General features: G+C 41.9%; 2 protein-coding genes across 3 annotated transcripts in view; one reads left to right on the forward strand and one right to left on the reverse strand.

Annotated features, from left to right (window-relative positions):
• The window catches only part of macrod1 (MACRO domain containing 1), a 110153-nt gene that overhangs the window by 59699 nt on the left and 25236 nt on the right, over positions 1–25218 (reverse strand). The window lies entirely within an intron of this gene.
• On the forward strand, positions 22488–24686 carry LOC111232673 (leucine-rich repeat transmembrane protein FLRT1-like). Its single transcript, XM_022760295.1, has one exon. The coding sequence runs from the start codon at positions 22488–22490 to the stop codon at positions 24684–24686; it is 2199 nt and encodes a 732-aa protein (XP_022616016.1).

The raw sequence follows: 25218 nt of genomic DNA on the forward strand, positions 1-25218 counted from the left end.
GGAAAACACTTAATTCAACATTGCATGCAAAAAAATCCTGATTTTGTGATGTGTTGACATCCTGTTGATTCTTAAACCTGCACTAACAGATTTTCTTTGGCCACTTAGGGGCAGTGTATCAAGCTGGAAACATAACATTGACATATTATAACTTTGTAAAGTTGATACCATCTGTCCGTATGTTTATCATAAAATACTAAAGTTGTGGGGCGTACAACGCTTCACACAGCTGAGGGGAGGTGCAGAGTCATGTGATAATTTTCTTTTGGTTTGCTTCTAGTGTGACCCCTGGAGTTAAAACTACCCCCAGTTTTCTTCAGTAGTGAGGGCAGTTTTCCCTGGCAGCAGTTTGTTTAGTTTGTTCAGTGGTGAGCAGTGTTCACAAGCCTGGGTCAGTAAGAGCAGGTGTCACGAGGAAGAGATGACTCTCTGTGCTTCATGTGTCTGAGCAGTATCCCTGCTGTCCTGAGGCGTCTGACTACTACTACCTGAATGATTTCTGATTCCATTCATGCAACATTTCACAAAACCTACCTTCATTATCTGTATAAGCTCATACTGTTGATTCTATTACAATTAGCGATAGATTTACATAACAAGACTGTCCACGGCTTTATTTTCATGCCTACAGTCATGACATTCAGTATTAATATTTCAGTGCAAAATGTAAATAATTGAGCAGCATGAAACCAGGACTGGACTGTTACTAAGCATATCAATGCTTGTCGACTTTGGCATGCCGTTAATATTTCCTTTTATTAATGATTCAATATTGGAATTGTTACCCATCCAAATCAATACTCGATTGTAGCAAATGGATGACGTCCATGCTACCCTCAACTGGCTTGTGTGTTCATGTCGTTTTATCAAAAACAAAAGCTTTTACTTTGTCGGGAATGGACATGGTTAAGTCCAGCGACCAGCTAGATTCATTCAACCTGATCAGGTTGTGTTTTATTGATTTGTGACAGAAGAAATTGTCTTGTCATCTTTATCATCAGATTGAAAAATACAGCTCTCATTAATATATATATACAAAATACAGAAGTGAAATAAAAGACCCTGTGGCTTAAAATATATATTCCCTCCTCACACAAGTAGAACAAAGCAAATAAAGAGAAGTAGGAGGGGAGTGCCTGCTATATATACACAGCATGGGTCTCCAAATATACCTGCGCATTAACGTTTCCAGGCACCCCACCCTATTAAAGCCTGTGTGTGGGAAACACTGCACTTGTAGCCAGATTTGGAATTCAACCCGCCCCCGAAACAATGATTTCATAACAGTGTCCTGAACAGATTTACAGATACTCAGACTGAGACAGCACCCAGGATGATTTACTGAGGATTACGGCACATTTTCACATCCCTAACAAACACTGGTGGAACACAAAGCTCATTCAGATGTAAACACTCAAAACTGACAACGGCTGAATCTATAGTCAGTCAACATCTCCACTCTGAACTTGTTCTCTCCGTGTCAGTGTAGACTAATCATAGCTTTCAGATTCATAGTTTCTGTCATGCCAGAAACACACTGTCTCAACACTGTGAGAAAAACTGATTAGTAAATGCAGCTTTATCCTTTATACAACTGATAGAAAATCATAATGTAAATGGTGGATCTGCAGGCTGAGGCACGTATCATGTGTTCCTAATATGCAATGGGTGTGAACCTTTCTCATGTCTTAGATCTGTTTCTCTGCACTATATCAACTGAAAAAAATAATTGAAAATGTGTGGAAGAAACAATCCTATCTGCAAATAGAGAGCAGACGGCTCACTAAATGACATAGGCCCCATTAACACCTGTTATTACCATGCGATATACATCTAGATAATGACATCAGATCCACATGCCTTTGCATTCACTGCTTGTATTAATAAGTGTGCTCATTATCTAAATTCTGCCCACATTGTGATTGGTTCTTAACATGTAAATTAGTTAGATAGGGCCTGTGAACTTGTCAACAAACATAGCACAACCAGCCACAATCAAGTAAAGGAAAGCAACACCATGGATGGAGGTCATTCATTGCTAAATTGCTATTTTGTGAGTGAAGACATGCTAGATACTACTGTACTTGTAGGTATTTCCAGGCTTGCTTGAGCTAAAAGGAAAAGGCAGAGTTAGGCAGGCTAATCTTTCAATTTGCTGAGTGTTTATTTTGTACTTAAAGCAGCTATAATCTATACTTATACTTATTAATTACAATGTATAAATGACAATGTGAAAGGGGTTGCTTTCAGTGATTAACCTACAAATAATTCTAACATGAATCTGCAGCTCCCCTCGGCTTTATGGAGCTTCATAGCGAGTTGCGGCTCATTGTTTAGCTGTCCGTACAACAACTTTACTGTTCTGGTTCACTCTCACCGCTCACAGCATTGTTGTCAGCTGTTTTCACCAAAAAGATACTAAAACCCCCCAATGTACACAACCTGCTCAGCACCAAATGGCAGACAGACACAGACTAGCTGGTGAAGTGGAACATTTAGTTGCTAGAGATTCAGATATTTCCCTCTGGAGTTTGTAGAGACCAGAAACAGAGCTAAAAGAGAGGCAATTACATTAGCCAGACATACACCTCCGATCGAGTGCTTAAGATGCATTTACCTTATCCAGATAGGACATCCAGATACATATAGTATGTTATATGTTGTATGTTAATGCCAGGTGTAATTGGACTAATACAGTCAGCTCAGGACCTCAGAACTAATAGGGAAAGTTCTGCCGAACATACAACAAAGTTTTATATGGTGACTTTACAATACATGACTAAGCTTTACACAAAAGACAAATATATGTGTCAAGTTTGAGAGTAAAATCCACTTTTCCCTTTTGCTTTCCTCCTGGTTTTGAAAAAGGGAACAATCTGTAGAGCTCATATAAGAGGAGCAACAGATTTTTAGCATTCAGACATTACAAAATGGATTCTGTGTAAAATGGATTCTACGTAGGCCTAGTTACTGTCTTAGTTGATGTCTTACGCAATCCATTGTAGGAGGTAGTATGGCACTGAAACAAACTGCTTTTATATAATTGAGGTTATGCCATGTTTTGGCTGAGACTGTCCTGAAAGGACATAATAAATACGATCTCCAGAAAACTGAGATAAATATATCCCACACTAGATTTCAGATAAGAAAGATGCATTAGACAAGGAAAGGTTTTAACTATTTGAGAGGCTTTCTCATTCACAGGCATGAACATACCTACACACTCCCACACACACACACACACACAATGACAAACACAATTGCCTTGCATTATGCTGTTATATTGCATTATGGCTTTGTGTCTGAGTGTGTGTGTGTGTGTGTGAGTGTGTCTGAGTGTGTGTGTGTGTGTGTGTGTGTGTGTGTGTGTGTGTGTGTGTGTGTGTGTGTGTGTGTCAGTCCATTATTGAAGCAGAGGAATAGTGTGGGTGATGCTCTGAGAGTACGGTCACACAGAAAGAAGTTCAGAGATGAGCTTTTGTTTGAGCTGCAGAGACGACTTCAGAGCCCATGCACTGTCCCCTTACCTGGATTTAAGTCACAGAAATACTGGCACCTTTGATTTAATAGTGGCGGTTAAAATGAGCTGAATAACTATAAAAACAAGAAATTAGTTTTGCTCTGTTCAATTAAAATTGAGGGGATTATTCTCACTTATACAAAAAGAGACTGTGGTACAGACTTGACAGGAATACACAAATAGACCCTTTATTGTTTTTAAGAAGAAAAAAAAATATTAAAGTGATGTTGTATTTAAGCAACATATGGAAGACACTGAAGAGAAGCTGTTCAGTAAGCTGTTCAATAAGCCATGTCTTCTGTAATGAGGGTTTTCAGACATGCTGTTTTGCGAATAATGACTGATACAAGTAATTAGAAGTGTTAGTTATAGTTATATAAGCATATGTTTTACACACTTCATACACTATATAACTTTAATATAAAGGTATGCCAAAAAACAAGAGGGAGGTTTGGTTATCAACCTGAAAAGTCTTAATCCACCATAGCATTAATGTGAAAAAATAAAGGATTCAAATAAAATTGATTAATTTTCCCAATCAATCAATCAATCAATCAATCAATCAATCAATCAATCAATCAATCAATCAATCAATCATCTTGTCTACATTTTAGACAATAATAGTTTCCTGGAGCTCAAGGTGACGTCTTCAAATTGCTTCTTGTTCAACTAAGAGTTCAAAATCCAAAAACATTCTGTTATCTATAATATATCACAAAAAACAAGCAAAAAATCCTCACGTTTGAGTTTGAGGCATGATTGGAGAAATTAACTGATAATCAGGATTACTGCTCATAATTTGCTGTCAATCAACTAATTTATTATCCAACAAACTACTTCACCACTGGAGGGAATAAACAGTTTTCACTGTTAAACACCTTTAGAAAGATAACAGATTCAGCTGTCACTAATGCTTCACAACCAAAAAAACACAAATCAGCCATTGTCACTAGTCATTAATCTTTTATACTGCAGGTTAATTAAATATAATTACAAATGATCAAACATCACCATTGACAGAAGAGATTTCTGACAAACTGCAGTTGTTAAAGTGGAGACTTTGTCAAAAAAAGAAGCAAAAAGAAAAAGTTTGAATAGAAAATAAAGGAAAGCAAAGATGTGATCATCTGGTGAGGAGTTCATTTGAGGCAAAGAGTGATTTCTTTTTGATCCTTCATGGATCAAAGGCTGAGAAAGCTAATGGACAGGGACAGGTATGAAAGTATAGTGAATAAATCAAGCACCTATTGCCTGGGGTTACGGATTATTTAGGGAATAAAGAACCATTCATCATCTTATTTCGGAAGTTTTTTTCAGTTTATTTGCATTCTAGCTACTCAGAATATGAAAAAAGATAAAGAAAAAAAAGAGTTCCTGTTTTCCCCAACAATAAGAAATCAGGATTTGTTAATGAAATGTATATGATATGCAGAATCAGAAACCACTGCCCAACCTTTTTTTGCTGTGCAATAGTCGGATTCTCTCATATTTGCCCGACATGCAGAACATTGGTTATGGCATCAGTGTCCCACAAGCTTCAGATTGTTACATTTTCCAATTTCGTATCAGTTGCACCACAATTCACATCACAGCAGTCTGAGTGCGTCGCCTGCAGCAAAAATAAGTGTTGCAATTTCATGTGGTGCATAAAATTCATTTTGGAACTTGTGTTTTTTTTTTGTTTGTTTTTTTTTTAAAGAAAGAAAAGCTCAATTTTTAGATTTCGGGACTTGCACCAACTGTGACTCTGACTTAGCCCACTGCTTATGACAAACAGCGGGTGTTCGAATGTAACCTTTCTGTGTCTGTTGAAAAGCTTATATAAAGGATAGTGCCCAATTTCAACTTGACATGTTTGTTGCTCTGTGTCGCAAAGTATTTAGGTTAACTAGATATCGTGGGGCTTTTCTGGGATCAGTTTTATTTCTGTAGTTGTCTGCACCTCTTGGTGAGCACATGTTTAAATATCCTCAAAACCATTAAACCACTAAGGCAAGAAAAAGTCAATTTTGTATACCCACGCCTGATTTAGACCAAATATCACAGCAATTAAGCATAATAACGCTAATACTGTTTGTCAGAGCTACAACCTACACAAGAACCAAAATCTCTACATTTGGACCAACACAAGTGACTAAGTAGAACCAAATGCCAAATTACCACCAACTACCATGGCAACAAAGAGTGAAAAGCAAACACTGCCACACTATCTGAGCTAATCAAAGAACAAAATAAGTAAATACACATGCCAGTTAGCGAGCCACGCTCAGAAAGTGCTACACTCTCACTCAAGCATGAAAAGGTGGTGCGTCTTTGTGAGGGCGACTGGCAGGAATGTGTTTGACCTGATGTATTGAATTCCAATACATCTCTCAGGTATGCAAGGATTGCGCCTGACTCCGTGCTTGAGTAAGCCTTGATAATCACCCTCTAGCCTTTTCTGGATCGAGCTCATTGTCTCTTTATGATGAGGAACAAAGGTAAACAAAGTGAAAAGGGAGTGACAGCTGACTGACAGGCTGCCAGTAGCTGTGTTGGTTTTAGTTCACTCACTTTACTCAGCAAGAGCGTATTGCACCGTTTATTCTCCATTTTTGAAAAAAGCTTAGCTCCGGTAGAATCTTTTTTACTTTCTTAGATAATAATGAAATGAGAGAGATGTGAAATAATAGAGAGAGAGAGAGAGAGAGAGAGAGAGAGAGAGAGAGAGAGAGTGTTGGTGTATGAAAGGTAACAAAGCTTGTCAGCTGGATTTGAACCTTCAGTAACGTGCCTTAGTCNGAAATAAAAGAGAGAGAGAGAGAGAGAGAGAGAGAGAGAGAGAGAGAGAGAGTGTTGGTGTATGAAAGGTAACAAAGCTTGTCAGCTGGATTTGAACCTTCAGTAACGTGCCTTAGTCTGCCACCAGGAGGCCACACGTACTTCATATCTTATTGGATTTAAAATGACTTGTTTCGTCTGTCATCTCACACACACACACACACACACACACACACACACACACACACACACACACACACACACACACACACACACACACACACAGGCACACACACACACACACACACACACACACAGAGACTGCTGGGATTCTGCTCCAAAGGCATAAGTGGCAAGTTCAACCTCGCGAGAGTTATTATGACCTATCTAAGAGTGACTTTTGGTGGACTGCTGTGTCTGCACGAGGACGTGTGTGTGCGTGTGTGCGTGTGTGTGCGTGTGTGTGTGTGTGTGTGTGTGTGTGTGTGTGTGTGTGTGTGTGTGTGTGTGTGTGTGTGTGTCCGGTCCGTAAATTGCCTATTTGTTGGTACTTCCTGTGCATACCTCATTCAGAGCGAGACACAGAGAGAGAGAGAGAGGGGGGAAAGAGATGGAGATAGAGTGTAAATGCTTTGAGCCGGAAAAACCCTCAATCATATTTAATGGGATTATTTATCCACATACTGTCGTGAGACGGTGTTTATGCATGCTGGGCTGTGTGGAAATGTGTGTTTTCCTGAGAAATAAGGTATATCATAGCATCTCCTGGCACATAATATTGCAGGCATATGGGTGTGTAGTTTTTTTTTGTTTGTTTTGTTTTTTTTGCTGCAGATAAATTTGATGCTGTCTTTCAGTGTTAGACTGATACAAAAAGCCAATATTAAAGCTGTTTATGTTTCATTCAGACACTGGCCTGGCCACATCGTGATGTGACGGAGGCTCCTCTCCTACCGCAGCTAGTGAATATGTTTTCATAAATATTATTTCTTTATCGCAGATGGTTAAGTAGAGAAATCATTCCAGCATGGTGTGGGAGGATTTTACTCACAGCTTCGGGGTTGTCAGTCTGTAAAAACCTGCAATGAAACCTGCCTCACCCTGCCTTAAGGAGCTGCCAACCCACCTAAAAGCTTTCATCTGTGAGAGTTTCACTGGCTTTTCAGTGTCCCATGGCGTAATTGCCATTGCGGAAGGGTTTTTCTGTCCTTCCAAGAATAACATGCTGGGGGAAAACAGTGAGTCATTTTAAATGTGAGTTCCTGTTTGCCATTAAAATGTTCAAATTTTAATTGAAAGACGGGGAATATTTGGTAAGCCACTGCTTCCGTCAGAAAATGTGAATACTCATCATTAAGCCTGCATATTTGTCTAACCCTAATTGGAGGTGAAGCAAGTGGGTGAAGAAGCTGGACTCAAGCTCACAGCACTGTGAATATATTGTCAGCACCCAAGGTTGCAGCTTCCTGAGAGATAATACAGTTTATTTACCGCTTATGCATAAAAATCTGTGTGCTGTCTCTGTAGCCCACAGTGTGAGATCTGACTTTTAATTATTAGCTGCTGTGTTTAAAATAAAGCCGCCAGCATTTTCATTATTCGCACCATATTTATGCACAACACCTCTACTCTGGGTGTCGTGTGTGTTTGTGTGTGTGTGTGTATGTCTGCCCATCTCTTTCCGGTCCTTCTCATGACTACCTCTCCCTCCCCACTTCTCCCTCATCCCCGCTGCTGCTCTCCCTTTTCACCTCCTCGCTTCCACTCTTTAGTCCGTCCCCACCTCCTCCTCCTCCTCCTCCTCTCCTGCTCTGTTGTCCTCTCTCCAGCAGAGCTCTCTCTCTCTCTCTCTCTCTCTCTCTCTCTCTCAAAGTCTGGTTTACTCTCTCCTCTGTTGTTCACTCCCTCTTTGGAAACCGGCTTCCTCCGGGGCAAAAACTCCACAGCTCACTTTGTCTCCCTGTCCGCCTCCATCTATGCTCCCCTCTCCCATCCTCTCTCTTTCACTCCCTTTTTCATTTCTTTTTTCACCTTCTCTCTCCCTCTGACAATAGATTTCAGGACCCATCTATTGAAAATTCCCATTTGCACTGCTTGCCTCTCAGTAGCTTGCTCTCATCTTATCACCACTGGAGTTTTGTCCTGGCTTTACTTTTCAGAGGAAAGAGAGGAAGGGATGAAGAGGGGAAAAAAGGAAACACAGCAAGGAGCACTCCCAACACACACATACGCACACAGATAAGGTAGCAGGAAAGGATTTAATGTAAAAAGCTTATCTATGATTTTCTTGCTTTGCACAGATTCCCTCCCATACACCAGAGCTGAACTGAAATAAACTGAACGTACGCATGAAAGGTAGGGCTGAGTGATGATGCTGATGAAATGATATTAGCACTTACGATAAGAAAATTAGAAACTACGACATATGGTTGATAAGCTGCATTGCTTGAAAAAGTACTAATAACCCAATCCCAACAAAATAACAGAACTTGTGTATCAAAAGTCAGACAGTTAGACAGGAGAGAGGATTGCTGCCTGTGAGAAAACCTTTTCAAGTCGGCACAGAAGCGACAGATCAATACTTACAACAAGTTAAATGTAAAGAGCTGTTGAGGAGAAACAAGGCGTCGGCGGTGTGACAACGCTAAGGCTTCTTAAAGTGGACGAGACAGTCCCGAATTGGACTAGGCTGACTTTACTTAAGCTCAGACGTATAACACATGTATACTGTTAATGAGGCTGAAAACCTGTTCCAACAAAGGAAGGAGAAGCAGCACAAAAATAACCTGAAGGTGAAGGTGACCCAAAGTTGCAAGTGCTTGCACTCTCACCAGTAATTAGACCCAAACCCAGGAACAAGTGGCAGTAGAGGCTCTCAGGGAAATAAACACTCTTAACAAACTGTAACATTACTTTGTAGTTTCTGCTCGTTAGGACATATTGCTGAGGTCATGTAAAATAAAATGAGAGAAAACATACTGAATCTGACATGGACAAAGACAGAAAAAAGAGGGCAAGAAAGACATAAAAAGACAACAAGATGAAGGGGCAGCAAAGAGAGGAAGACACCAAAAAAAGGAGGCAGAAAAACACAGAATCTAAGTAGAAAAAGAAGAATAACAAACAGAAAGAGGTGTTGAAGGAGGATGAATGTCAAAAAAGCAATATGCCAAAACCGTCTAAATAATCTACAGTTGGCACTTAACACCTTCAAGCAGCCTGAATAAGTCAGCCTACTGTATAAGCAAATTCAGAGATAATTGACCTCAACACTATTCTGAGTGAGAGGGGAGAAATGGAGGGAAGCGGGGAGAGACAGAAGCAGAGATTGTACCATGGTGTGAACTGCCATACAAGTGGGAGGTAGTGTTGTCACAGTGCATAATGGTGTTGCTATCATTAACACTGGCTAGAAGAACAAAGAACAGATAGCTGGTGTGTGTGTGCGCGCGCGTGCGCGTGTGTGTGTGTGTGTGTGTGTGTGTGTGTCTCAGTGAGAAAGAAAGTAAGTCACTGAAAGTTCACGGGTCAAAAGAGCAAGCATGCGTGCATGTAAGAGACACTGTGAGGGTGTCTGTGTCGCTGTTGTGTGTGGAAAAGATCTGGAGAACTTTGTGTGTGTGTGTGTGTGTGTGTGTGTGTGTGTGTAGAGAACGTCCATTTTAGGAGAGCAGCTGCTGATCGAGACCAGTGGCACACAAACCGTGCAGGCACAGATCTGCGTTACGAAGCCGCTAATAACACAATGTTACGATGTTAGAACACATTTGTTTTGACATTTATGAGCACTGACATTTTTTTTCCTCTCAATGTGAGCAACAATGTTAAGTGCTGTCATTTTCGGTGCGGTTCCTGAAATTCCTGCGCTTATATTTTAAGGGATTTTAAAAAAAACGAAAACGAAAAATATATATTAACAACACCACAAAGGAACAAGATTTCACTTTAGATTACATTTTACCACCAAAATAAAACCTCAAAAAAACATGGTTTTGTCACATCAGATGGATCAAATATGGGATGAAAGTGATAAAAACACAGTACATCACTGCCACTTATAAGCTACTTTACTGCTGTGCTAAAGCAGTGCACTTACATCTCTCTAAATACATTTGTTCCATTTCTGAGTGACTGAGGGGCAGATTAATGCTCACCTTACTGAAGGGGTGTTGTAAGGCTTGTTGTGCATGATTTTGTTTTTTTTTTTGCTCCAAATCTGGATGATGCATTAAGCAGCTCCAGTTTAGGCAGCATGAGTGTTCACATGTCATCCAGTAAAATTATCTGGGACAGCCATCTTGTTTTGACTACAGCCAATCATGGACTTCCACTACCACCTTTTGCAGAGGAAGCTATTGCTAAGAAAAAGAATAGGTTAGAAATCATTACAAAGGTTGGCAATATTCATATTCTGTACTTCTTTTATTGTTGAAGAGCAACGCCAACCAGCCGCATTCCTCTGTGTCACAGACCTTTACATTCAATCACATTCATTTTGGAAGCGTTCATTCAGCATCCGTAGGAAGAGGAAAATTGTCCTCAAAAATTGTATTTATATATACAAACAAATGAGCTGCACAGTGACATGTTTTTTTTCATTACATCAGTTTATACTGAGTGAGTGCCTCAAACACCGTCCTGCTGCCGTAAGTACTCACTAGAGTACCAGATGTGTAGTAATCCACGACTGAAAACAGTCCCTAAAAATTACTCTATTACCTATTTACTCTACGCCACAGCCACTTAGGGATTTATTAACTGTAAAAAACATTCATGAAAAAAACAACAGTCATGTCCCTTTAATTGTTTGCTCACTGCAAACACCAGATGAGGAGTCCAAGTAGAAATTAGCAGCAAAATTAAAGCCAACCCCTAGTGTGTGTGTGTGTTACAGCCAAGTGTCAAAGAGATGCTAGAAGTGATTGAAAAAAAATCAGTGTATTAAGCCTTTCCCTCCCTTCAGATCTTTGCTGATTATCCCTGCTCTGCCGCTTCCCTCATCTCTCTTCTTCTGTGCCCCTCCCTCTCATGCTAAATGGAAGCTGTGTGTAGCTGTGTTAGAAAGCTAGTCACATCCCTCTCACTCTTCTTTTTAGCCTCTCTTAGAGTCTCTCCCTCCCTCTGTTTCATTTCCCACCTCTACCTTTCTCTCCGTCTATCCCTGACACTCTCTCTGTCTTTTTCTCTCCCACTATGCCCCCTCCAGCCTTCGCTCTGTCCACGCCGACACCCTCGGCTGATTCTGCCGGAGTCACGGCCTTCAGAGCCTGACAAGAATTCGGTGCCGTGTGTGTATCTGTGTCTTCAAGCGTAGATGAAATATGAGCTGTTAAATATGAATGCTGGGTTATGTTCTGATGCCATGTAGTCACGTCACTCATGCATGGCGGAGTAGTAAAAATGTGCATGCACATCTACACACAGACACGGCGTTCAGTGTGTATGACAAGTAACTGCAGAGCTTCTGTGGTATTATTCTGCATCACATTTGCTATCCATTTGTCTGTGATACTTGCCACACACACATAAACACAAGCACACAGAGGCAGGCCCTGGATTCAGGCTTCACTGACTTTAAACCTTGCTCAGTCTGACAGTAATTTCTGCCTCCAAATTACATTCCAATGGCTTCATAAATCTGCTGCCTCCTCCGCCTCCGTCTCTTTCCCCCGTCTTCCTGCCTCTGCTTCTCTATCTTCCCTTCTTCTCTGCTGTCCCCCCTCTTTTCCTCTCTCCCTTTTACTCCAGCCTCACTTCATTTTTCCTGTATAAACCTCCGCCCTCCTCCCTCCCTCCCTCCCTGCCTCTATTTCACCCCCCCACCCCCCCTATCACTTGTTTTCTCGTTTCCCCACACTCCTTCACTCTGGCTCAGTAAATGAGAAACTGGGAGGCAGCGATGGGGAGGTTACGTGTGTGGGGTAGTTAAACAGTCACACTCAGACACACACACACATAAATCCATACAGATACATATGCACACCCACACAAACACAGATGTACACACTCACAGTCACAGATGTGCCCACATATACAAAGAAATGTGTAAATACACACATACATGAGCGCACATCCACAGTCAAACATCATAAACTGCACATTACGCTTTGATTGAAAGACAAGCATTTGTGCTGCCATATATTTGCTGTGCCTCTAAATTGACTTGTGTGCACACACATACATTTACATGCATACTCATGTGCACACTCTTTGCCATTTTAATGAGAGTGTTCATTTTTCAGATAGTGCCTCTAGGTGAAATAATTGCCAATGTTGGGCCCTGATGGCTGGTCCAAGTGCTCTCAGGCCAGTCGTCTTTATTGGCCATGGTGGGCCGCAAACGCACCCCTCATCTCCCTCACTTCCGTTTTAACGGCTGCTCTGCTACAGCCGACACACACACGCGCGATCAAGACACGGGCATAATATGCATGAGCACACAATGTAGACACCAACTTAGGCATTAATACTAAACACACACATACACACGCGCCAAGGCAGAGGCCAGCAGAGAACAATAGGGCCGTCTGACAATGGGGCTCAGAGGAATTCTCTCCTCCATATTAATATTCAGCAGAGTGGATGTAGAGAGAGTGTGTGTCAGCAGGGACGCATGCTCATCAACCTCACTAACACTGGGGTTAGGCAGCCACATGATTACAAAGTACTCAGACTTTGGTCCCCAGCCCCGTAACTATTAATCCCTAGCTCCTACTCCCTCACTTCCTAGCTCCTATACAGCTCCCTATAGTGCATAGACTGAGCACAGTGCCAAGCATCACAGCTGTCACTTTTCTTTGCTTTCTATTTTGCAAATTATTCTGAACAGCCTGATGGAGCAAAGGCTGGATGGCAATGGAAAAGAATTTGCTGCCATCACCCGCTACAGTGTGTCAAATTTATGATAATGCAGCTAGAAGGTCATCTGGAGGAGAATTTGGTAGAAGAAGAGATTTCATTTTTTCCTTGTAACTTTTGATGGAATGGTAAAAAACATTCAATTGTGCACTCCTAGTTTGCCAGTTCTTTAACTAGAGGCTTGTAAGTCTCATTGCCACCATTTTTGTCTCTCTTGTCAGAACAAAGACGTACGCAGGTAAACACATCTGTAGCACCACACTCTCCTTTGTACTTCTTACTTCCATTTGTAAATTGTACAAGGTGACAACGCATATATGAATGCTCTGCCCACATTTGTGCACATATGTTACCTCCATCTGTAAATCTGTAACAACATGAATCAACCTCACATCTTTGCACATCTGTGAAATTTTGTCAAACAGATGTGTCGCATGAAGAGTGTCCAAAATAAAAACAGGTATGACATTGTTATACTGCAGTCCTCAGTAGCCCGGAAATCAGATGCAGATATGTTATCTTTACATGTTTGTATGGATATATATTCATAATAATATTTGTAGTTTGTTCAGTTTTATTATCACCAGCCTCCTCTACTGGTCTCCCCATCGAGCAAAGAAAAAAAAAAGGGAATATCTGATCATTATTGTACAAAGGAAAGAGGAAAACAAAACAACGAGAGCATTTTGGCGGCACAGAAGCCACAGTGAAAGTCACATACTGTAGCGTGCCTGTAGGCTACACAGTTGTCATTGACTGGCTTACAAGAGCAGAGTGATTTCTGTCCCCCTGAGGAATGAGACGTTCTCTGTGCTCTCTGTTATGCAGAAAAAATAAATACACAGCAAAGATGCACGGTGGAGGGTCAGTCAGAAATATTTTTGACCTCAACACTATATGGGTTGTTTGCCCAAAGTGTGGGAACTGCTCTCTTTATTACTGCGTCTATTCCTCACTAATGGTGTGAGAGTTATGAAAAAGTAGTAAGTGATAAAATAGTCAAAACATGTTGGAATTATTTTGTAGGGAAATCAAAGTTTTACCTCTTCAAAAGGAAAATACTAAAAGCTTTACACTTCATTATGGAACAACTCTACCTTTCCAAGTTAGTGCAGATATTCAATTTGCTTTCATGGAAAAGTTATAAAATTGAGGGGGAAAAAAATCACATTTTAGAAGATGGAACCTGTGAATCTTAGGAATATTATAAAATGATTCATCACTCGATCTCTTGCATTTATTCTTTTATCATTGCCATGAGAGCCATTGACCTTGAGGTTTTGATCTTTGATTATGTAATCTTGTAGTCTGATATTGCAGTTCTAGTGGACCTTTATAACATGCAGTTGTTGACTTCTCATTGATATTAACTGCCTACATTTATCACATGAATTAGAGATTTTTGTTTTCATGTTGGTTGTTATGTGAATGAGTGTGCTGCTTAAACACTTGAAAATATGAATTTTTATACATTTTGGAAGAGTGAGAATTTAAAAAAACGCGACTATTAACATCAAGGAGTTGAAAAATTATATGAAACATGCAATAAACTCAAAGGCCACTCAAAGTTCTTTGTGATCCAGTGAAAGACAGCTGGCTACATGTCAAGGTGCATCATCCTTTTGTTTCAGCTCTTTCTCGGAGGTTAACAGGTATGTTCAGATTTAGGATAAAATCTGACAAATAATAATAATAATAATAATAATAATAATAAAAGTGGTAAAAAAAATTCTGCAGCAATGAACTGTTATGACTAAAAGAAGCCGGTAACTTTCTCTACCTCTCTCTAACCTTCTGTAAAATCTGACAAACATCATTTCCAGATACTCCCTTCTCCTAAATGACTAGTGTCTAACTTTTGCCTCATAAATCCCTGCTCTGATACATGCTCCCTAATGCTCCCCATTTCCTCCTTCTCCTCTGCATCACACTCCCCCTAGCTAGACTTGCTTCTGAAAATCCATCACAAAAAGTTTTAGGGACAGCCACAACATTACACAGATAGAGCTTCACATATTGATGTCTAATGGGCAATGGCAGTGAGCTGTGGAAACGCTGCTGATATTCAATATTCACATCTTGTCCAATGCAGGCAGACATTTTGCCTGTGGTGTGCAAAGATTAGTGCAGAGTGTAAGGGTGGTTTTGGACCAGGCATTGCAACCAATTAAGGGCTCGTGTTTTAAAACGACAGTTACTGTTATTAAGGGTGACATCTACTGTTAATACATGACTGATGACATCCAATTAAAAAGTCTTCCTTTGAATTATGATTTGACTTCTAAGCCACTTAAAAGCCTTGGCCTCCAAAATACGACTACAAGAGGGTTTCATTATTTTTGAAGTATTACACATCAATCAATGGATTACAAATGAATGGAATGATGATGGGTATAGCACTTCATAATGTTCACACAGCATCAAACATAAAGCTCTCTATACATCTCCACTGTCCTTGAACAGAGCATTGTCTTGTTTCTCCTTAAACGCCAATCACAAAGTCGACGTGTTTTGCAAACAATGTCTGTTTAGCATTCTGTCCCTCGTCGAGTTGTTTTCATTACGCATGTTAGGCGCACTCTGCACATATAAATCAGTTTACTATGCCACAAACGGGATATCAGTCTGGAGCCGTTTTATAAAAAGGGCAATTTATCTCACCACACACTGCCCAACTTTACCCCACAGCAACCACATATCTAACCCTCTAAAGGGAACATCCAGTTAAACACAGTCCTTTCTGTTTGTGGAACCAGTTAAACACCAAACCTAAAAAGAAAACACACACACACTTCACTCTGACTTTTTAAATGTCCTTCAAGGATTCATACGAGCGCAGACATCAGCCTGTCCACCAAGTTCTTCCCAGCTACAGCATGTGTTCTTTGAAAATGAAAATGAGGACGGCTTTATTTGTCTCTATTTGTGTTTAAGCAAAGTGCATGATAATTTCCCAGTTGGCTATGTAGTCTACTTACTCTGGGATGAAGTGAACAGGCGAATGTGAGCAGCGGAGCAGTTAATGGCCTTGATGAATCTGTCTCTGTACACTCAGTATGCCTGATGAAAACCTTATATTTCTAAAGCCAGTGTTCACTAGGGGTTTGATTCTGCACACAAGATACAGGCACTTAGCACGTGGTGGTTAATGAAAGCTCCAAAGTTTTGTGTGAAGAAAAAAAACAAAACAAAACAAAAAAAAAAAACAGATATAAAACATGGAGTTACCTTAATGGGAGGTTTGTGTCCGTTGGGAGCTTAGTGTTGCGCATATGCAGCGTTGACCTTCAGGAATATTTTCACGAGGTACTTAATTTTAAAAGGTATAACCGTTCTGATGGGGATAATTATTTAGCTCGTGCTTTTTAGTATTCCATACTGTGCCAGCGTTGAAGACCAACATTACATCTCGGTGCCATTTAAAGAAAGCTGGTATTAAAAAAAAACTAAGACGGGAAATCATTTCATTTATGCACACACTTACAAGCAGATTTTTTATTTATTTTAGCAATAAAAACACACAAGCTGCTGTGCCAATATTTGAATATTTTTGCAGTAAAGTATACAAGTTGAAGTTGTAAGGTAATAAACGTGACTGATATGTATGATTACTGAACTATTCTGGCAATAATAAATTCCTTGCAATTAAAACCCTACAACTTGGTTTGAATTAATATTAGAGAATAGAGATTGGCTCTAAACTGAGAGGCTTTTTAAATACTTGGATACACGAGTGAAAACTTGAACCCGTTCTTGCAATGTAAGACAGTTCATTTAAACAAATGAAGTGACTTTACTGACCCCAAAGCCCATGACACAAATTCAATCGGTAAACAAATCAGAACAGTTCATTCCAGAGATAATGATCCTTTGGAGAAATAGAGGGATTGTCAGCCTAGAGGAAGGCTTTAGTCACTGTTTCTTTTAACCTCTTGAAAAAGAAGTCGTCTAACTTGACACAGCACTCACTGTGAGATCATTGTAGGTGTCACATAATAATTCATAGCATCGGAAAAAATGTATCTTGTGTATCTATCTATAGAAATTGTGCTGAATTGTTTGAAGTTATGAAACACTATTCTTTGGTTTAAAGTTTACCATGCTGTATGATGTGCTCAGCCGGTGATGCAGAGACACAAGTGGGTGGTGATAAGCAGGAAATGTTGAGAACCCCTGCAGTAAGAAATGTTATATCTGACAGTTTCAGCTTAATCCTCCCCCTAAACTGGAGAAGTTAATAAAGTGACCCCAGACCAACACAATGGACGATTTTTTACGCATCTTCATCATGTTGTTCAGTAACTCTGTTTCAAGTACACACTACTTGTCAAAAGAATGCCTCAATTTTTCCAGTTGTTATTTAAATTTACATAATTCAGTGTCTCAATGTTTCTGAAATTAAAGGATTGAACAAACAAGCAGTTGGAGATTTTAAAAAGAAGAAATCATGGAGTCTTGTTGTTGAACTAAATTTCATCTAATTTTTTCGACTCATCCAGCAGGCAAGACGTTCTTTCTGTAATGAAAATATCAGAAAGTTCATCCCAGATCTGTTGCAGAAGTTCCCACGAATGTGTTGCTCTTGTAGTTTGCTTTGCTTTCACCTTCTGTCCAGTTCATCCCAAACCAGCTCCATGAGGTTTAAATCTGGAGGCTGTGCTGTGCAGTCTGGTTCTTTTCTTCTAATGTTTTGGGTCATTATCTTGCTGTATGATGAACCCCTGACCAACTAGACTGTCTTTCTTTTGTACTTTTCTCTCATCATTCTGATAGCAACATACAGCACTACTTCCTGCAGTACAATATTGTCCTAATAATGAATCAGAGTATGTAGTACCACAGTCTGTTCCATCACTCCTTCTGTACAGGCAAAAGGCTTCATTTACTTCCTTTGCTGCAGGAAAGATGTAAGTTAACAAATTTCTTCATCCTGGAAAATGTTTTTGGTTACCAAAACTTTTTTTTCACCTTTGGACGTTTACCACTTACCTTTACACCATTTTAAGGTGATTCATAAAACTGGAAAAATGGGTGGCTTTCTAAAACTTTTCACCAGTAGTGTATTTACTAAGCCATGTTTACAGTTTGTCCAATTACATGTTAAATTGTGAAACAATTACAGAAAGCATTTTCATTATAGTAAAATAGTCCTACTAGATTTTTACAGTGAGGTAAAAACAGCCATCATCAAATTATCAGCTAAAACTGAGCAGAAAAAAATCCATCCGATACGTGCCAGCAATTTAATAATCAACAATATGTTTCCACTTCATACACCAACTGATTCCAATGACAAATCTATTACTTTTAGTTGACAACATACAGCCAAATTGTAGAGTGTATTTTTTTTACTAAATCGCAGAAATCTTTTCCAAATCCCAAATGAAAATTCTAAGACTGTACTTGTCTGCTCTCTCTTTTCAGGTTGGTGCTGACTAACACTCAGCCTGCTATCCTGCTGAAGCGAACGCCACTGAGGTCTACCTTTAGGATAACAGACGGCAGTCCATTTCTTCTAACCTGTGGGGGAACCTTTCACACTGCGCCACGTGACTGGGCAGCACTGCGCTCCTTAGAGTGGATTTCATACAGTACACACTGTCATCTGGCTTTGCTGCCTCTGGAGATGATCTGTGTGTACTGAAAAGGAAGCGATCAAACGTTTAGCAGAGGAGCGAGAGGCTGAAACTGAGAGGGAATCCAAATCTTACAGCCTGTAGTCTGTACCAGGTCAACTTGTCCATCACAGCCTCCAAACGTGCTCATTACCATCCCTGAGCTGTGAAATTTATGTTCTAATAATTGTTAGAATACAACCAGTTATAACAGATCAGATTTTCCTGAGGACTTTCTGCTGGATTTTTCTGAGCTGTGGAAATCCTACTGATTGTCAGCCCACTGCTCGTTAATTAAGACCTCTACCTGGCAATTCAAAGCAAGTGTAGCACAGCACAGGACTATTTTTGCATGACCCACTGCTTGCATGAATATCCAGGATTGCTTTTGACTTCCAAGAAGGACCCTTGAGCCCTCAACCATCTTCTGACTGTTTGCCAAACTGTAGCAGTTGGGTGTGGGGGGGTTGTTTCAGAATTAGGCCTCTGGACACTCATTGAAGATGACTTGAGTTGGCAGGCCTAAAAGCCCCTTACCCAGAGAGAGAGAGAAAGAGAGAGAGAGAGCGAGCTTGGCAGCAGGACACACAGGCACACACACACACACGACGCACAAATGTGGGTGCCGAGGCGGCTTTGAGCCATGCTGGTGTTGCTACTCGTGGAGCCCTGGAGTACAGGCTATCATCATCCCTATCATCATTCACCCAAGCTGAGGAAGATTCAACGGCCCCAAGGAATAAGGCTACACTTCTGAACGATTCAAAGACGACTGGGAAACTGCGCTTACACACACACACAGAGATCCACAGCGGCATCCTCAATCACACATATAGACACACTAATACTCCTCCCCACAAATCCTTGATCCAGGAAAAACAAAGCTGCGGCGGACGTGAAAGGCACAGAGACTGAACAGGTTAGCAAGCCCTCAGAAGTCACACCCTGGGTCGATCAGACCTGATCACACACACAAACACACATGCTTATTTCCCACATTCACCGCAATGAAGAACACTACACTTACATCTTGCTTTCAGCAACATGAAAGGAAAAAAAAATAAACACACACTGGCTCTGTGCTCCGACAAAGCCTTTTATTTCAAACCATGATTGAAATGTTAGGGGGAAAATGTGAGGTGGGAAAAAAAAAGATGCCACAAAGGGAAAGGAAGGCGAATGCGGAGGCGAGAAAGCTGAGGCCGAGAGGGAATGAGAAAGAGAGGTGTGGGGGGTCTGCTGCATCTAAATGAAAAAGAGAAACTAAGCTGCCGTGGAGGAGAGGAGAGGAGAGGAGAGGAGAGGAGAGGAGAGGTGGAGCTGATTGATCCAATCTCAGTGTGAAGGAATCAGGGAACAACTGGAGAGGAAACAATAAAAGAGGATTAGAAAAGAGAGAGACAGGGGAGGAGAGTTGGAGGATGACAGCACGGACACTTCTGTAAACAAATCTGTGAGTGGATATAATGAAAGATTATGAAGGAGAGGAGGTGATGGTGGGCGGACGGGAGAGGTAGATGGCGTGTCAGACAAAGATGCAGAGAGAGGAGGAGAGAGAGCAACAGTTGGAAAGAGTGAGAGAACGAGCCGGGGAGAGGAGAAGACAGAAAATCTAAGGATCGTTAAGAGGACGTGTCAATAGGAAACCCTGGCATGTAGGCAAAAACACACATAAAGGTTTGTGCCAAGACGATATTTATGAAAAGGAAGCGGGGAAAGTGTGGCACGGAAGCATATGCTAGTTGATATTCATTAGTATTCCCAGTGCACGCTCTGCTCCTACCTTGACACTCCCTCTTGTGTGCATGTGTTCCTCTCCCTTACTTTTTCTGTCTCTCAAATGCTGGAAATGCTTAGAAATAGTCCCAATTTAAGCTTAAAAAAAATACCATTAAGAAAAGAGGAAAATATTCTGGGTCTGTGCTGAATTGTGTGGCACACACTCTTTTTCACCGTTACATATCAAATACCGCGCGTGTGAAGCTGAGACAGGAGCTGGCTGTGCGCACACACACACACACACACACACACACACACACACACACACACACACACACATAAATGCACACACAAGCATGTACAGGTAAACTAAGCGTAGCTATTTTTACACACATCTTTCAGAAAAAAAACCCAAAACAAAACCCGACCAGTCTTTGGAACCATTCTTTTTTGCTGCAAACTCAGCTGACTGAGTCTCCACTGTCAGGAACTCATTTCCCCTCTCTTCCTCTGACTGACTGTCCAACTCTCCATCTGTCTCCTCGCCTCCATCCCTCTCCCTCTTCCTCCCTCCTCCCTCCATCTCTTCTATTGTTGCCATCTCTTGTTTGCTTTGCATGGATTTTGACTGCAGCCAAGGGGCAATTTTGCATCTAGCACTGAGTTCACATACGAACACACATACACTTGCGTGCGTGTACAGAAGGGGGAAAGAAAAAAAAAAAACACTTGCCTTTAGAGGATTTGTTTATCAAATGTGCTGTCAAATCATGTCAGGCATTTCATGTCAGGGCACATTTTCCAGCCTCAGGCTACCCAAAAGAAAGGACTCAAACAAGAATGTGCCACAATGTAATTTCCACAACTTCCACTACTGTATATTATTCATATTCTATAAATAAGTGTGCCGTGAATGTGAGTGCACAGAGATCATGTTATCTGAATTGTAAATTTATGTTATTGATGTTGGTGTCAGGGATTCGCTAGGAGACAAGTCATAAAACATCGACCAAGGAACATATTAATGTTGCAGAAAAATGCTTCTCTGTAAAACATCTCACTAAAACATTTCTGGGGATTTCAGGACCACTTTCTTGAATAATTTATAGAAATTTCACGAACAATAACAACCAAGAAGAAAACATGCATTATACATGTCAGCTTGTACTGAGACTCTGTTCTGTTTGTGAATGCTTTGTGCTCCGTATGTTTACTTATATGCATGTGCATTTCTCAGTGTGTGCTTTGGTCATAACCTCAAACAGACGACTTGTGTTTGTGAACACACAGTCAGGAACCTGTGAATGTCTGCTTTTCCATTTCTCCATTCACATGTGTTCTCTTTAGAATTTCATATGAGGGTTAGATGTAGTTCAGTCACAGGTTTAGTACTTCTGTTGTCTTCAAAGCTATCATCAGCACTGTGGGCAATTAATCGGATTTCTTTGTGCCCGATCTGGTCTCCATTTTAGTTCCATGTCACTCACTCACTGCATTTCAGTTAATCTCCGTGGAAAAAAAAAATTTCCTCACTTATTTTCACTCCATGCAACTGTCACTGTCCAATTTTCTCCATCTCTGTTGTCCCTTTGCCTTTTCTGATTCTTGTAATCTTTCTTGCCCACTCACACGCTCTACGCCTCTAAATGTCCATTTGTCTTCTGCTTGGTTGCTCTGACCCATATAATAGTGGATAGGCCTTCTGAATTACGTCTGACTTTTCAATCCACAAATCTTCTCCACTTTAGAGATAAAAATAACTTAACATTTAAGGGCAGTTGGAAAATGCAGCACTTTAGTCAAACTGTTTTAGATAAAGAGGTTAACTGTGTGGTTTGTCTCGCACTATATTTATCTAAAACTAATGTCCTTTTGCCAACAACTCTTTCTACTTCCTCCTTTGAGTGTAATGAGTACCTCCTCCTTTCATTTTAGAATCCGTAAATTACAATCCTTGTACTTGTTTTAATCCCGTTTCCCATTTCTTCTCTTTCAGTCAGGAGCTGTGTACCAACATGGCAGCTGAGAGTCTTGCTGAGCTCCGCGATTGGCTCTTTCTGCTCCTCCTGTGCCTCACGTTACTGGCTGAGGTGCTGGAACTGGCGGCAGCGGCAATTGCCATGGAGACAGGCGAAGGAGATGAGGGCATTGTTTGTCCCTTAGTGTGCCGCTGTGATGAGGGTTTTGTCTACTGCAACGACCGCGGCCTCAGCTTAATTCCTCCACTACCGTTAACGGCTGCCATCCTCTACTTGCAGAGCAACCGGCTGAGTAACGCCGGGCTGCCTCCCTCACTGGAACGCAGCACTTCCATACGAGTGATTTACCTGTATGCCAACCAGTTGGATGAATTCCCTATACACCTCCCGCCGTCGTTACGGGAGCTCCATTTGCAGGATAATAATATACGAACGTTACCGCGGTCAGCTCTGGCCAAGTTACCATTACTAGAACGTTTACACCTGGATGATAACTCTATATCCACAGTTAGCATCCAGGAGAGAGCTTTTTCTGGGACTCCACGGCTTCGACTGCTGTTTCTGTCTCGGAACCACCTGTCAAGCATCCCGGCAGGCTTGCCAGCTTCATTGGAAGAGTTGCGACTGGACGACAACAGGATCAGCACCATCCCCACACATGCCTTCCGGGGGCTGTCCTCGCTGCGACGCTTGGTCCTGGATGGGAACCTGTTGGCAAACACACGCATTGCAGATGACACCTTTTCTCGTCTCTCCAACCTGACTGAGCTGTCACTGGTGAGGAATGCCCTGCAGTCACCACCTGTCAACCTGCCTTCGGCTCACCTGGTACGACTCCATTTGCAAGACAACGGAATGACCCACATACCAAGGGGGGCGCTGGATGGGATGCGGCGGCTACAGAGGCTGGACCTGTCAGGGAACAATCTGACCAGTCTCCCCCGAGGACTTCTGAAGGACACAGAAAGCCTGGAGATGCTACTTTTGCGAGGAAACCCCTGGTACTGCGGCTGTAACCTTCGCTGGCTACACGCCTGGCTTCACGGCCGGGGGGCAGCAGTGACGGTCAGAGGTCTGACCTGTCAGGGGCCCGAGCCTGTAAGGGGCCAGATCCTAAGAGACCTAACCTCCCTCATGGAGCAGTGCGAAGGCCCCCCTGCCGGTCCCAGTGCTGGAGTCGGGGTAAACCCAGCAGAAAAAGATGGAGGAGGTGAAGATGGTGTTGGAGGGGGCCAAGCAGTGGCTTCAGTTCCCCATGGCAGCACCACCACTACCTCTCTCTTGGTCCCCACACAAGGTTCCCTGTTTACCCTGCGAGCCAAGCGGCCAGGCCTTGTTATGCCTCTGCCTCCCAGTGAAGGAGGACAGGTATCTGGAGAGGCCTTGGAGCTGACTGTAAAACCTCTCTCTTCGGACAGTGTATTGGTCAGTTGGCTGTGCCCACAGCCGGCACCCTCCTTCCGCCTGTCATGGCTGAGGTTGGGTAGCAGTGCAGCTCTTGGTTCAATAACAGAGACTTTGGTTCCTGGAGAGAGGAGACAGTACCTCCTTACCCAGCTCACCCCACGTTCACATTACCTCATCTGTCTGTTGCCACTACGACAGGAGCCCTCCTTTGGGGGTTCCAGCATGGGTTCATCTCGAGCTAGTAGCATGGACACGGACAGTAAAGACTCGGCCCCGGCCTGTGCTCAGATAGAGACTGGAGAGGCTCTGGTCAGCTCAGGAGGGGAGGGGTCGGATAAAGAGGGACAGGACTCAGAGCTAACAGCCCTGCCATTAGCTGGGATCATAGGGGGTGCCACAGCATTGGTAAGCCTGCTGTTAATATTTGGCATCTTCTGCTGGTATGGACAGAGAGCAGGTTACATGTCCGGGGACTCAGGCTCATACAGCAGGGGTCGGGGTGGAAAACATTATGATGACTATGTAGAGTCAGGCACCAAGAAAGACACTTCCATCTTAGAGATCAGGGCCCCTCCTGCAGGGTTTCAGATGACTGCTATGGCCCATCAGCCACTGCAGCCGAAGCTGGAGGATGTCACCTACATCCACACCATTTTCCCCTCCTCTTCCTCTTCCTCCCAAGCTAACGGGACCTACCGGAGCAGCCACGGAGCGGGCAGCCTCAACGGCACCATCCTCAGCCAAACCAGCCACCATCATGTCACTTACGGCACCAACCGTGGCTACAGAGAGGGTGGCATTCCCGACATAGATTATGCCTACACGTGATGATACAGGGACACACTCCCTGAGCCATGAATGCCAGACGTCATTTCTAAGGATGACGACCCTTGGCTAGTGGCTATTTTGTCCTTGGTTTCCAAAGTACCCTCTGTGCCTCTGCTGGTTCAATTCTGATTGGTTTGCTAAGTAGAAAAGACTGATTTCAGCTTTATTGATTGGACATTGCTATTGAGTGACAGAAGTTACAGTCCTACTATACTCTGCTACTGTATACGACATTATACAGTGGGCCCTTCTTTCGGCGCTACTTATAGTTATAAATGGTTACGTTTTCTCTTTTGGATATCTCAGTGTCTTTCAAACCTACTGTTCTTCTCAGCTCATAATAATACACAGTAACTTATTTGAGGTTGATATACTAGGCTTAGCTGATTTAGTGGGAGATATATTTATAATATGAGGAAAAGGCACTTGATGTGTATAGAGATAGCGCTCATATCTTCCTACCAACTGTAAGCTCTGTGCTGTATAGATAAAAAGGATGACGGGGGGAGAAATCAATGGCTGTTATAACCCA

Source organism: Seriola dumerili, unplaced genomic scaffold (genome assembly GCF_002260705.1).
Source record: "Seriola dumerili isolate Sdu_G_001 unplaced genomic scaffold, Sdu_1.0 BDQW01000331.1, whole genome shotgun sequence".
Taxonomy (NCBI): domain Eukaryota; kingdom Metazoa; phylum Chordata; class Actinopteri; order Carangiformes; family Carangidae; genus Seriola; species Seriola dumerili.